The 13391-nt window shown below is 34.7% G+C and overlaps 3 protein-coding genes across 4 annotated transcripts; 2 read left to right on the forward strand and 1 right to left on the reverse strand.

The window, feature by feature from the left end:
* The first annotated feature begins 2233 nt into the window (after positions 1-2233).
* On the forward strand, positions 2234-4111 carry LOC129321718 (myb family transcription factor PHL8-like). Of its 2 annotated transcripts, none has more exons than XM_054967607.1 (6): positions 2234-2555; positions 2651-2727; positions 2824-2881; positions 2959-3034; positions 3170-3236; positions 3328-4111. In XM_054967607.1, exons 1-6 carry the CDS (start codon positions 2363-2365, stop codon positions 3940-3942), a joined length of 1086 nt encoding a protein of 361 aa, XP_054823582.1. In that variant the 5' UTR covers positions 2234-2362; the 3' UTR covers positions 3943-4111. The 2 variants fall into 2 exon arrangements, with proteins under 2 accessions (XP_054823582.1, XP_054823583.1); XM_054967608.1 differs by having other exon boundaries at positions 2236-2555; positions 3167-3236.
* A 1008-nt stretch (positions 4112-5119) lies between these two features.
* LOC129321277 ((R)-mandelonitrile lyase-like) lies at positions 5120-7364 on the forward strand. Its single transcript, XM_054966996.1, has 3 exons — positions 5120-5276; positions 5438-6085; positions 6366-7364. Exons 1-3 carry the CDS (start codon positions 5177-5179, stop codon positions 7229-7231), a joined length of 1614 nt encoding a protein of 537 aa, XP_054822971.1. The 5' UTR covers positions 5120-5176; the 3' UTR covers positions 7232-7364.
* A 62-nt stretch (positions 7365-7426) lies between these two features.
* LOC129321278 (E3 ubiquitin-protein ligase MPSR1-like) lies at positions 7427-8439 on the reverse strand. The gene has a single exon (XM_054966997.1). The coding sequence runs from the start codon at positions 8179-8181 to the stop codon at positions 7501-7503; it is 681 nt and encodes a 226-aa protein (XP_054822972.1). The 5' UTR covers positions 8182-8439; the 3' UTR covers positions 7427-7500.
* Between the last annotated feature and the right edge of the window lie 4952 nt (positions 8440-13391).

The raw sequence follows: 13391 nt of genomic DNA on the forward strand, positions 1-13391 counted from the left end.
TAGGTCAAGTGTGCAATTTTCCCTTAAATGATTTAAAAGTTAAGAGGAGGGAACAATTATTATTATGCACACACAACCAAAAAACCACAACCAGTGTGGGTGGCTTTAAGAGCAAGATAACTTCCAAATATTCAGCGTGATTCTAAATTCATTCTCTCCGATTTTTCTTTCTCTCTATTTCCAAGAGCATTTGTTGTGTTTATCTGAACGAATTCCTTCCATGGCTTCTTGTTCTTGCATACGTTAATACCGGTGCAACAACTACACTACGAGTATACATTCCTCCTCTATAATCTTAGACTTCCAATTATCATTTGTGTACATTCCTTTTGCATGTACCATGACACTTTGGTTGATAAGTAAGTAGAAAGAAATGCACTTAATCCAACATCCTGCCTTAGCAAGTTCTTATCAAAACATGACACTTGGTTTTTTTTTTTTAAGTGATCAATTAAGAAATAAAACTTAACACACCCACATGCAAATTAAGGTTCAAATCCTGTACCTCAGGTCTATAGAGAGATGGCATTGCTATTGGGAACTATGACACTTTGTTGATATAATTAATAAATTAAGTGGAGAGAATTGTGTCCTAACAATTAGCTATAGCTTTTGGCTAAGTTATAAGCATACTCAACCTATTATCTTTCTCAGAGCAGTTTTTGCATCAAATTCCTCTTGTTGTTTTGTTGCCTTGTGGCTCAACAGTACAAGGGCAATGAGAGCAGGGAATCTTACAATGTACATTTACTGTTGGATGGAAAAATTCAATTTATCATTGCTCTTTCCCCGCGCTCCCCCCCCCCCGGGTTTTTTTTTTTTTTTTTGGTGTAGACTGTCATATAGATAGCATGCTTTTGGGATAACATATTGATGGATAACAACTAGACAAGAGGCTAATATATGAAGGACCCTACTCATTGATTGTGTTTGTGCCTAGTTATGTCATGAAAAGCACTCAACTCTAGTGATGGCCCTTAATGAACTGGGAGGTTGGATAATCTTCAGACTTGTGACCTTTCCTTGTATTAAAACACTAACGTTAAGGTCTTCTCTTTCCACAATTTATTAAAACATAGTTCCCTGCTAAATATCAAAGTTTTGAAAAAAGACGCGTGGATATTAGTATAAAATTTATTAATTTGATAGTAAGCAAGCTTAGGTTGAATCAGTCGTAGTCAATATATTTCAAAGTTAAATTATATATACATATAAAAATGTTGCATAAAATAAAACAAAATGCTTTGCCAATTCTCGGTCTGTTGACTTTTTCTTTTTTCTTTTGTTGAGTTTTAACTAACTCCTTTTTAAAAAAAAAAAATATTTGAGCCAATTCCGAAAGCATGGCATTGAACTGGAAATGAATTTACATTTGAGAAATGAGGGTGAGAATATTGATACCGGCAAGTCTTTTGCAATGACTTGCTTTTATTTTTGCAGGAAGATAAAATATTTTTAATTATCAAAACAGAATTTCTTTAACTTCATCTTAATGTGTTGTAGTGTCAATCTCAGGAGCTTCATCTTAATCTCCAAGTATGACTGATTGGTTCTTTATTTCTCTTCTTCTTCTTCTGGCATACTTCTTTACGGATATGGGGTCACTGGGTCCAAAAATCTAATCCTAGATTCTTTGATTCCCTCATCCCTACAAGAAACAAAAAGAATCTGCCAATCGCACCAGGCTCCCACCTTCTCAGAAAAGAAAATCAAAATCAAAGAGATGTGAAGAAAGGAAAGAAAAATCGAAAGCAATCGAGCAAGAAAGAAATATTCGTTTTAGTTTTCACTTTCATTCACCATCAAGGAATATCCACACTAACACAACGGCATTCCCATCAAGTTTTTATTTTCATTCTTTTTCCCTCTTTTCTTCTCGAAAACTTCTCACAGCATCAAGAAAGTTGCACGCATTATTCATCATGGTGGGCCAGCCTATATCAGTAGGGAATCAAGCTCTCACAGAGAGAGAGAGAGAGAGAGAGAGAGGGAGGGAGCAAGTGGGAAAACAGCAAGATAAAAACAAACCATACACTTTTCCTCTTTTCTCTCCTTTTAAGACCCCAAAATTGAACTATTTTTGCTTTCTCTCTCTCTCTCTCTGTTTTGCTTCACCAGAGATTCTCCACACAAGCCTTTCAGGTCAAAGAAGAAAGAGTATGGGGAAAAAAAAAAAAAGGAAAAGTGGATATATGAAATGGGCTATGAGAGGGAGGGGGTGGGGGGGAATAGCCACAGCTCATGGCATATATTCCCTCAGCCCATCGTAACCCCACTTATGTTTCCTGATATGAAAGTGAGATCATAGGACAGCACAACAACTCCAACTTATAAAAGAGAACTACAGCTTCCACATATATTGATGCACATACCTAAAAGGATCACAACTCTTGTTTATGTAAACTCTTCCAAAACTAGCAAGATGGATCTGCAAAATATGCAAAACCAAAGTATGCATTTGGTTCTGTCCTCTGATGCCAAGCCAAGGCTGAAATGGACTCCTGAGCTTCACCAACGATTCCTTGATGCTGTTAATCAGCTTGGAGGGGCTGAAAGTGAGTGTACAAAAAACCTGGAGATTGTTTTTTCTTTTTATTATGTTCATATTATTTATATGGTTTTTCACACTAGAATTTTATTACATGAGCAGAGGCAACCCCAAAGAGTCTTATGAGGGTGATGGGGATTCCAGGTCTAACCTTGTACCACCTGAAGAGCCATTTACAGGCATTCCCTCTTTTGTAATGATTTTCTCTTCCTTTTTCTGCTTTTAATGAATCTGGAAATCACGATTTCTAAGCTCGTTTGTGTTTCTGGTTACAGAAATACAGACTTGGAAAAAGCCCACAATCAGAGGCCTTATACGATGATAAACATGAAGGTTACTTTCCAGAACTTGTGATTTTTAACTTTAAAAAATGAAAACATAGTGATCGTGACCTACCCTTTTTAGTGCAGATTATGTAGAAGCTCAAAGCAGTGATGGCCATTGCAGCAGGGAAACCACTGTGGGTACCCAGAGTCGGATGACTGAGTAATAGTTATAAATTGATTTAATTTTTGTATTCTTTATGATTTTAATGGAGATGAAGCTTTGTCCCCCAAAAAAAATAATGGAGATGAAGCTTCATAGAGGCTTTATCTGATCAAATGCTATTTTTATCAGAAGCCAGCAGATTGCTCAAGCTCTCCAACTACAAATGGAAGTTCAGAGGAAGCTTTATGAACAAATTGAGGTAGTAAAGATGACAATAAAATTTACCCACATGATTTCTGTTTGATCAACCAGCACAAGTTCATCAAGTTTGATTGAATTCGTAATTTCAGGTACAGAGGCATTTGCAGCTTCGGATTGAAGCTGAAGGGAAATACTTACAGTCAGTGCTAGTAAAAGCCCAGGAAGCACTTGGAGGGTACAATCCTTCTGCTGCAGGAATAGAACATGCAAAAGCTGAGCTCTCTCAATTAGTCTCAATAATCAACAATGGCTGCCCGAGTTCCCCGATCTCAGAACTGACAGAAACTGGAGTTATAAGCTTGAAAGACGGAGGAGAGAGGAAGCAAAGCAGAGGGACCATGTGTTCATTGGAGAGTTCCTTAACATCCTCTGAAAGCTCAGAGACAAAGGAAGAGGAGCCTCAAAAATCTAACCGAACTTCGGTTGAATTGCAATTGATGACTGTTCATCCAGAAGATGATAAAGAATTGAATGCTGACTCAAAGAATCAAGCTTGTGGAAGAAAGAGGAGTGGAACCACTGATTCTGATGGTTACTGCGTGGACCAACCAATCACTAAAAGATGCGGCAACCAGTCCCGGAAACTTGAGTCATCTGAATTGCTTGATCTGAACAGCCAGTATCACAGTGACACTGACTCAGACTCGAAAACCATAGACTTGAATTGCAGTTCAACGAACAGTTTTAGCTACTTGGAACCTTGAAACCGGATGGGTTCTAATGATTTATTCAAATATGCAGCAACACTATTATCAGAAGTTTAACCCGTTGCTTATAGACTATGTATATTATTATATTATATATCATATTTCAATGTATATTCTCTTCAAGAAAAAGTCATCATACACATGTGGTGTGGCACCCTCTCTCGTTCTTCCTGTCTTCCTCCATCTGAACGTTTACTTTCCCATATAAATGCTTTGAATTTAGAACATGCTTATGTCTAATTATAATTTAACAATCCTGTTAAAAAGAAAATTACCTTCTACTGCTCATCTCAGGACAATTTACAATCCATTCACCTACCTGCCATACCAACTTTTTCATTATGTGCATATATGATCCATTCAAAGAGGCCCACAATGAGTTGGTGATGTGACATCAAACCCACAATAGGATCCCGTTATGAAGTAATCTCGCTTCTAATTGCTTTTTTTTTTTCTTTTACTTTTTACCTATATTGGGATTTAACGGGATAATAATAACATAAAATTGAAACAGTAAAAATGAGAATGTTAAAATAAATATACAAGCATGTACATAAAAATAAAATTTAAAATGAACACATTCAAGAAAAAATAAATGTAACAATTATTGAGAAAAAATGATAGAAAATAGTTTAAAATTATCTAAACATTTACCAAAAAAACCACAAAAAGCATTGAAAAGGAGTGTAAAATAAATAATTTTGAGTCATGTTAAAAGGAGAATAGGGGAAAGCTAAAAAAAAATTTTCATAAAAGTTATTGATTGAAATTTTTAATTAACAATATTTTTAAAAATTTTGACAAATAATAGTAGAATAATATTGTCATATAATTCTGACCCTGCTAAATATGATAGGACTTGTTATTTGTTGTTTCACCCATACGTTTAATATATACCAACAGATAGTCGGGCAGGGCGTGCCTATTATATCATAGTAATAATAACCACCACCTACATTCTATATCCTTCCAAAAGAGAATTAAAGGAATGAGAAAACATGATATCCGCAACATCAGTGGTTGTCACCAACAAAGGAAGAATGGAATTATTAGTTTAAACCATGCGCATTTTAATAATATTTTGTCCTATCTTACTTTAATCGATTGCTGTCACTAACCAGGAAAAAGCTCATAATTTTGCATAGCCCACATTGGTAAATAAAATCATGCCTGTCATCCTCCCTACTCGCTAACCAATGCGTCATCCTCTGCAGAATCAAACCAGACAAGCATGGAGATTTCAAAAGATCACCAGGCATACAAGCTTCTGACAGTTCTTTTGTTCTCTTTCGCAAACCTGGCTTTGCCTTTTCCATTTGAGTTTCAACAAGGTATGGCATAACTCATGGTTATCCCTTAAAATTGTAACCTTCTTATGTTCGAGTCTCAAAATTCATTATTATCCCCTACCTGGTCCATGAAGCAATCAGCATGCATGTATGCTTAATCTCCATTCACATATAAAGCTTGAAAAATAGCTTTCAAATTGCAGGTAGCAGACGATGGCACACGACTTCAGATGTTAGAGAGGTTGCAGGAAAGTACTATGATTACATTGTTGTTGGGGGAGGCACTGCTGGCTGTCCATTAGCCGCAACTTTGTCTGAGAAATTCTCTGTGCTTCTGGTAGAGAGAGGTAGCTCACCGTATGAGAAACCCCTAGTGGTTGAAAAGCGATACTATGGTTTCCCATTACTGAACACAGACGAATATACGTCAGTAGCACAAAGCTTCACATCCGAGGATGGGATTAGCAATGTACGAGGAAGAGTACTTGGAGGATCATCAGCCATAAATGGGGGCATCTACAGCAGAGCTAGTGAAGAATACGTTAATAAATCTGGTTGGGACAAGAAACAAGTGAGAGATGCCTACGAGTGGGTGGAATCTAAGGTTGTCTTTCCACCTGTGTTTCTCTCTCCTTGGCAATCAGTAGCAGAATTCAGCCTTCTTGAAGCAGGGATTTTACCATATAATGGGTTTAGTTTGGAACACATCAGAGGAACCAAGATTTCTGGGAGTGTATTTGATGGATTTGGAAAGAGACACACCTCAGCTGACCTTCTACAGGCTGCCAACCCAAAGACACTCACAGTTCTTCTAAATGCAACAGTCAAAGGCATAATCTTTTATCACAATGGTAAGAAAGAAAAACTCATTTTAATAGCTGGTGGAGACAAGAAGTTGACACCAGTACATGATAAATACAAGTCAACCTGCTACATCCTATTTAATGTTGACCTCACAAAATTATTTAAAAAAAAATCTTAAATTTTGTTAACGGCACTGTACAATTATTCAGTAAGAGATGTCACTGACATATTTTTATGGGCATTTTAGTCATGACATGATTAACAGTAGAACTATTCAATCAGTTCAGCATCAAGAATCTTCAACAGCTAACCACTGGGATGCTGCAGGTAACAACAATGATACAAGAGCTCGTGGCATAAGGTTCATCCAGAGCAATGGCAGCCTAGAAGAAACCCATGAAGCCTACATAAACAAACACAAGAACTCAAGTTCATGGGGCGACATAATATTAGCAGCAGGGGCATTGGGTAGTCCTCAACTGCTGCTGCTAAGTGGGATTGGACCATATCAGCAACTAAGAAAGTTCAACATCTCACCGGTGCTTGAGTTACCAGGGGTAGGACAGGGAATGCAGGACAACCCCTGCATAGCAATATTAGTAGATACTAAGCCAGGGAAATGGCTGCCAGACCCGCCACTTGTAGCAGGCATAGCAGATGACATGAAAATCATAGTTGAAGCAGCAATACAGCCCCTAACTGCCAATTCAACAAGGATCAATGTTGCTGCCAAACTAGCATCCCCCTACTCAAAAGGGAAGCTTGAACTGAAGAACAAAGACCCAAGACTAAACCCTGTAGTGAAATTCAACTATCTAGCAAGCGAAAAGGATATGGAAGCGTGTGTGAAGATGACCAAGTTACTGTATAGAATTGCAAGGACTAAGTCTATTGCAGTTTTCTTCGGAACGGGAAGCCTGAAGAAAGTGACATCTACTGAATATGATCTGAGAAATTTCTGCAGAAAAAATGTAAGAACGTTCTATCATTATCATGGGGGTTGCAGGGTTGGATCAGTCGTTGACAGGCACTACAGGGTTTATGGCGTGAAGGCACTGAGAATCATAGACGGCTCAACATTCTCGGAGTCTCCGGGCACAAACCCAATGGCAACCCTGCTCATGCTAGGTAGGTATCAAGGAAAAAAGATCCTCCAAGAAAGAGAAAAAGTTTCTGATCTGAAATCCAAATAAAAACGTTCCTTTCTTGATTCTGTGTAAAGCAGATTATGGATCACAATAATTTATCACTCAGGATCCCAATCGAATAGACTGGACCTTGTGAATTTATCAACAATGTTTGAAATGAACGGTTTATAATTCTGTACGTAACCAACTAACAACGTTAATATTAATATTATCTTTAGAAAGAGATCAATCGAACAAGGAAACCAAGAAAATTGATTATTTTATTTCATATTTGTGCTCTTGTGATCTGTACAACTTATCACAAAATCTCCTCCCTAACTATCAGCAGCCTCATCATCATCTCTCGGACTTGATGAAGAATCACGAGAATCACCTGAAGGGGCCTGATTTGAGTTCTCACTACTTCCTCCTTCACCATTGAAAGAGAAACTGACCCAAGCTTCTCTCCCAATCCTTCTCCTCCTCTCTTCCCCGTCTTCTTCGTCTCTCTTCTTCCCAACTTCATCAATAGGCATGTCATACCTGCAAACTGGGCAAGACCCATGTATCCCCAACCATTTGTCTACACAATTGGGATGAAATTTATGCTTACAAGGCATCTCTTTGACCATCCCACCAGCTTCCCACTCCTCCAAGCAAATCACACACTCTCCCTCTTCACCTTCCTCAATTTTAACACTGGGCAAAGCATCTATGGCTTCTTTAGAAGCTGGAGGCTGCCCACCCTTGCCACTACCCAAATCACGAAACAGGCCCTCGAGGCTAGAAGCAACATCGATCACCACCACACCCTGCGTGAAGGGGTTGATCAAGATGATTCTTTCGCGTTGGGGACTTTCTCCACTCTCATTTTCCTGACCTGAGTCTTCGCCTTCACTTCTGAAAGCAGCATTAGATAAGCCAAAGATGAATGGGAGAAACAGCGTAAGGTCTCTGTTTCTCACCATCCTTTCGAACACCGCAAAAATCTCGGACACTTCGGGTTCGGAAGCCATGTTTGAATACAAAATACACTTTTCCTCGAGAATTGAAAAGGGAAGAGAGAAGTGCAAGAAGGAAATGCAGAGAGGAGACGATTATGGGCGAATGAAGAATAAATGAATGAACGGAAAGGTTGAGATTGGGAATAATATATGGAGAAGACGGTGGGCGCCCCCTGATTGGAGAAGGATGTGGAAGGATCTGGAATTTCGACTGGGCAGCGCGTGAACATTTTCGTGTGTCCAGAGAGAGAATCCAAAAATGGTGAATTTGAAAGTCTATCTTCAATTTAACAGTCCTTTTGCTGGTCAAAAAGGACCGCATCCGGTGCTCATGAGCCCGTTCTCGCCACTTATATGCGTTGAGTTGGGCCCTTATTTTTATATTAAATTTATTAAAATAAAAATTATAAAAAAATATAATATTAAATATGAACGGCCTAAAATATATCTATATAATCAATTAATTAAGATTATAAAATTTTTAATATTAAATTAAATTTTTTAAATTATATTTATAGTGTTCAAAAAACGTCTAAATAGTAAATTTATAAAAATTATTAAAAATGATATTAAACTAGGTCATCAAATTAAATCTGTATTGATTATATTAGTGATAAATAAATTTATTAAATACTTTTATATTATTTAGATATTTTTTTATTTTAATAAATATAAAATAAAAGTAAAAAGCTTAAATTTAAACTACCGAGATTTTGTCAAGGGTGATAAATACTATAAAATTTACCCCCCAATAACATAAAAAATAATCCATATTTAATATTATAATTTTTATTTTTATAAATATAATATTAAAATATTTTAAAAATAATTTTAAATCAAGGACAAGGATCATTTCAAGAGAAATGAATGGCTCAGATCTCTCTAAAAGGGTGATGAGCGCATAGTGCTCATCAAAAGTGATAAGCACAAAATGTGTTTTCATGATCATATATGATTATCGCCATTTAGGCATGAGATTTAATTTGTCATGAAAAACTTCAACTATTTTTTATTTATATTTAAAAAACTAAATCAATTAATTTAGTATGTATTTTGTTGAATAATCTAATATTATGTTTGAATACATATGAATTTGGATCTGAATTTAAGTCCAATTCATTGTTTGGATAATTAAAAAAGGGATTTGGAATTGATCCAAATTCAAATTCTTCCTCAATCTCTTTGTAATTTAAAATTCTTTCTAAACACTTATTATTTCAAATCTTAACTCAATTCTCTTTTATAATTTGACTAAATCTATAAAGGATTGATTGGCCCACCAACGATAGTTGGACTGGATCGCCAAAGTTTATGAAAACATGTAGCCACCATTGACTGGGACGAGAAGGCCGACTTCTATTGAGATTGGACCGATAACAACAATTAGGACAAGACTTGGAGGCGATGACGTTAGTCTGGTCCTGGTGATAGTCTTCGTCCTATCCTGGTCGCTAGTGCTACAGTCTCGGTTGGCTTTGACTATTTAATCCTAGTGAAAGTTGGCCATTCAGACCGTCAACTTTGACTAATTGACCAAGTTTCTTTCAAATTCAAATGTAAAATTTAGAATTTAAAATTTTACTTTAGATCCGAACAAAGGATTTTAATATTATAATAATTTAAAATTTTTTATATCATCCAAATAAAGAATTTAAAATTTATGAATTTGAAATGTGAGATTTAATATATGATATTTTAAATCTAAATTCTTTACTTAAATACACCCATCTAAATGCAACTTAGTGGATTTAAAATGAGAATTTGGATTTAAGATCTCATATTTAAAATCTCACATTTGAAATTTATAGATTCTAAATTCTTTGTTTGGATGATATAAAAAATTTCAACTTATAATATTAAAATCTTATATTTGAATCTGAAGTAAATTTTCAAATTTAAAATTCTATATTTGAATCACCACATTAAAGCCAAAACATATTCAAATACTTTATTTGAAACACTTAGGCCTAAGACTTATTTCAAAAATCACCATAATTCTCAACTAACTCAACACCAAGTAGAACATAGCATAGTGGAAGATAACATATGCATTGATTCAAGTCCATGCATGGTTTCAAAATAAAAAAATAAAGTCAAAAATTGAGCCATGCGCCACAGTGTGCACCACATATGCCACAGCATATGGCACAAAACCACAAGCAACTCCTCTATATGTCATGTGCTGCAGTACACATGTAACATTCTCCATTTTAAACTAGATTATCTAAGTCCAATCAGGTTAACTAAGGGTGTATTAGTGAGGTGTGTGGCTAAAAAAGCCTAACGAGCGTGTTTAGTTTTAATTTCAGCTTTAAATGTGGGTTTAAAGGAGAATAAGGTCACCCAAGAATGGAAAAGAAAGAAATTTTGAAGAAGGAGATTTTGTGCCACATGTCACAACTTATGAAAGAGCCACCGCAATGCATGTGTGACAATATACCTCGAGAGTCTTTACACCATGTGTCGCGATGCATTGTGCATTCGCCACGGCATATATGGTCACATTTTTGCTATAATAAGTCGTAAAAATGATGCATCAGAGGAGAGAAAAATGGAGTACATGAGGGAGAGGCAAAAGAGTAAAGCTAGGGCTCGAGAAATCTGAGTATTGGGAGTAGTTTAGAGCTTCTAAACATCAAAGATAAGATTCCTATACATAAATCTTTCTCTCATCTTCCATTTTCAATAAATGTAATATATTTGAATATTTATTTGATAAATATTTATATACATACATATATATATATATATTTATTTATTTATATGAACTATAAAATTTGAAATATAATTATATATATATATATTCAAAATATATATATATATATATATGTTCATATTTGTGTGTGTGTGTGTACAAACATACATATATATGTATATATGTATATGTATATATATATGATATATAAAATTAAATATATATATATTTTTAGCACTTCTTTGCCTTATTGGTATTTCAAGATATTTTCTAGTTTCTATTCTTATTACTTCATTTATTTCAAATATTATTTCTATTCTTGTTTGTAAATTTTCAAAATGTTGATTTAATATCCAAGTTAAAAATAAAATTAAAGGAAACATAATTAAATTATTTAAACAACTATTTGCCAATTGCAATATTATCAGCCAACTACTATCAAAATATTTAAACTATTTAAAGCAACAGATAAAAGAAAAAGTAAGCAGGTAGGGAAAGCAGGAAAGCAAGTAACTGAGTGAAACAACAATAAACATTAGGGATTAAGAAGTTCATGTTATCTTCCTCTTAACATAATTTTAACCTTCTGTTCTGATACCATAACAATAATAGCTGGCTATGTATTGCTATAGGGTTTGACCGATACTGATCTGAGTCACAGCAGAACATGAAAAGTTCTTAGTCCTCTTTCATACTAAGATTAACAAGCTGACAGTCTCTTAAACCTAGCTATAGATTTTCTACTGGAGGTGTAGCTATAGCAACACATAACCAGTAAATACCAGGTAATAATCTCCTCTTAACCCCTAAAAAAAAATTACTCAGCCATACATGTTAGTCTTCAATATTTGCAAAGGTTGAAATAATTGAACAGAATACTTTTATTGATAGTAAGAAGGTAAGGTTACAAGGATGGAAGCAGAGAACTCAAGTGCTCAAGAAAACTCTAAGGTTCTCGTGTGTGTTGCCTCAGAGATTACATGACTTTATATAAAGTTGACATTCCAACCCTGGTTATATGACTATGGTTAATTTTTAATGAAAAGTAACCCTAATTACTACAAGAAAATAAAATTACTTTTGACAAAATGGAAAAGTAAGGAGACAATATAGCTGTAGACTACTTTTTAGCTTTAGGCTTTTTGACTTTGTCATCCACCACTTTTTGTCTTGTCAACTAGTCTTCTTCCATCTCTTACTTTACTTGTCGGCAGGCTAATCCAAAATATTCATGTTGATAGAAGGGTCTTCATAGTCCTTGTCAGCTTGTCTTCTTTCTTTATAATACTTGCATTTTTAGATAGTATATTCTGATAATACTTGACATATTTTTCTTTTTGTTCCTTCATCATTGTCCATTAAATTATTTCTTATACCAATTATTGAAGCTACTTGAATTTTGGCTATTTCTTCCTATTGAGAAAATACTTGTTGGGCCAGTGAAGTATGTCCACTATTCTTCTTCTACAATAGTTGTTCTGTTAAGTTCTTGAAAAATAATATGTACTTCCTGTACTCTGATAGTAGAGATCTTATATTTGATGTCTTCATCATTTATAATGTCTTCTTTTTCTTCTTGGTCATACTCAAATGGTCTTCTTGTTGTTCTGAATTTAATCAAATTAATTAGAGGATAGAATTTACTAGGAGTTATTTCAGCTATTGTTAAGTAACACCTAATAAAGACTCGATATTGGGTTATTATTCTAAAATAATGTTTGGCGGCTTCTTTGATAGACTTTGGAAGTTTTGATATTTCAGACATATCATTAGAAGGATATATTGAGTAGATAAGGCCATAACTGAAAAGAATTTTTACAAGTTTAGGATTAGTGTTTGGATAAACAATGACTTTGTTGAAGGAATAATGGGAAACATATTTAATATTATTGGTGTTAGGAAGAAGGAAATAGTTTGTCTTATTGATGAAGAGTTTAAAATAATTATATTGATCTAAGGTCTTAAGGGATGAATTTACTGGGCTTGGACTTCTTCTCCTAAAAGAGGTAAAAGTAAATGCACTATTTTGAGGTGTTCTAGTCATTATTTAGGCTTTACACTTTTGGGCTTCTTTTACTATTTTTGTGAAAGGAATTATTGGGCTAAATTTATTTGGACTATGAGGCTGGAATAATGAATCAGGAGTTTGAGTAAATGACTCAATTACTTATTTTACTTGTCTTTCAAGGGATTGGGATAATGGTTCCTTAGATTTCTCTAAAGCCTTCACTTTACTTGTCAACAAATTCACCTCATCTTTGAGATAAGCTACTGTTCCAGATAATGATTGTATACTATTGTTTAATTGTCTAGTAAAAAGGCTCATATTCATCTCCAGAATATTTACTTTTACTATTACTTGGTCTAATGGGATTATTATTAATCCTGTTGGTGAACCACCACTATTATTATTTGTCATCATACTTGTTTCTCTTCTATTTGGCTCCATCTGGATAGATAATCAGCAACAAGATTATTCTTTCCTTTGATATATTCAATTTCATAATCATAATAAGATATATCAGAT

Source organism: Prosopis cineraria, unplaced genomic scaffold (assembly GCF_029017545.1).
Source record: "Prosopis cineraria cultivar Desert tree isolate PC_DT_omini unplaced genomic scaffold, ASM2901754v1 PC10, whole genome shotgun sequence".
NCBI classification, from domain to species: Eukaryota; Viridiplantae; Streptophyta; class Magnoliopsida; order Fabales; family Fabaceae; genus Prosopis; species Prosopis cineraria.

What these genes read in the sequence shown, in the direction of transcription:
- LOC129321278 (XM_054966997.1), bottom strand. Translation starts at nt 8,181, where the DNA reads ATGGCTTCCGAACCCGAAGTGTCCGAGATTTTTGCGGTGTTCGAAAGG.
- LOC129321718 (XM_054967608.1), top strand. Translation starts at nt 2,363, where the DNA reads ATGCACATACCTAAAAGGATCACAACTCTTGTTTATGTAAACTCTTCC. An exon ending in ACCTGAAGAGCCATTTACAG is followed by an intron (nt 2,728 to 2,823) that starts GCATTCCCTCTT and finishes TTCTGGTTACAG; the next exon opens with AAATACAGACTTGGAAAAAG. An exon ending in AGCTTTATGAACAAATTGAG is followed by an intron (nt 3,237 to 3,327) that starts GTAGTAAAGATG and finishes TCGTAATTTCAG; the next exon opens with GTACAGAGGCATTTGCAGCT.
- LOC129321277 (XM_054966996.1), top strand. Translation starts at nt 5,177, where the DNA reads ATGGAGATTTCAAAAGATCACCAGGCATACAAGCTTCTGACAGTTCTT. An exon ending in TCCATTTGAGTTTCAACAAG is followed by an intron (nt 5,277 to 5,437) that starts GTATGGCATAAC and finishes TTCAAATTGCAG; the next exon opens with GTAGCAGACGATGGCACACG. An exon ending in CATAATCTTTTATCACAATG is followed by an intron (nt 6,086 to 6,365) that starts GTAAGAAAGAAA and finishes GGGATGCTGCAG; the next exon opens with GTAACAACAATGATACAAGA.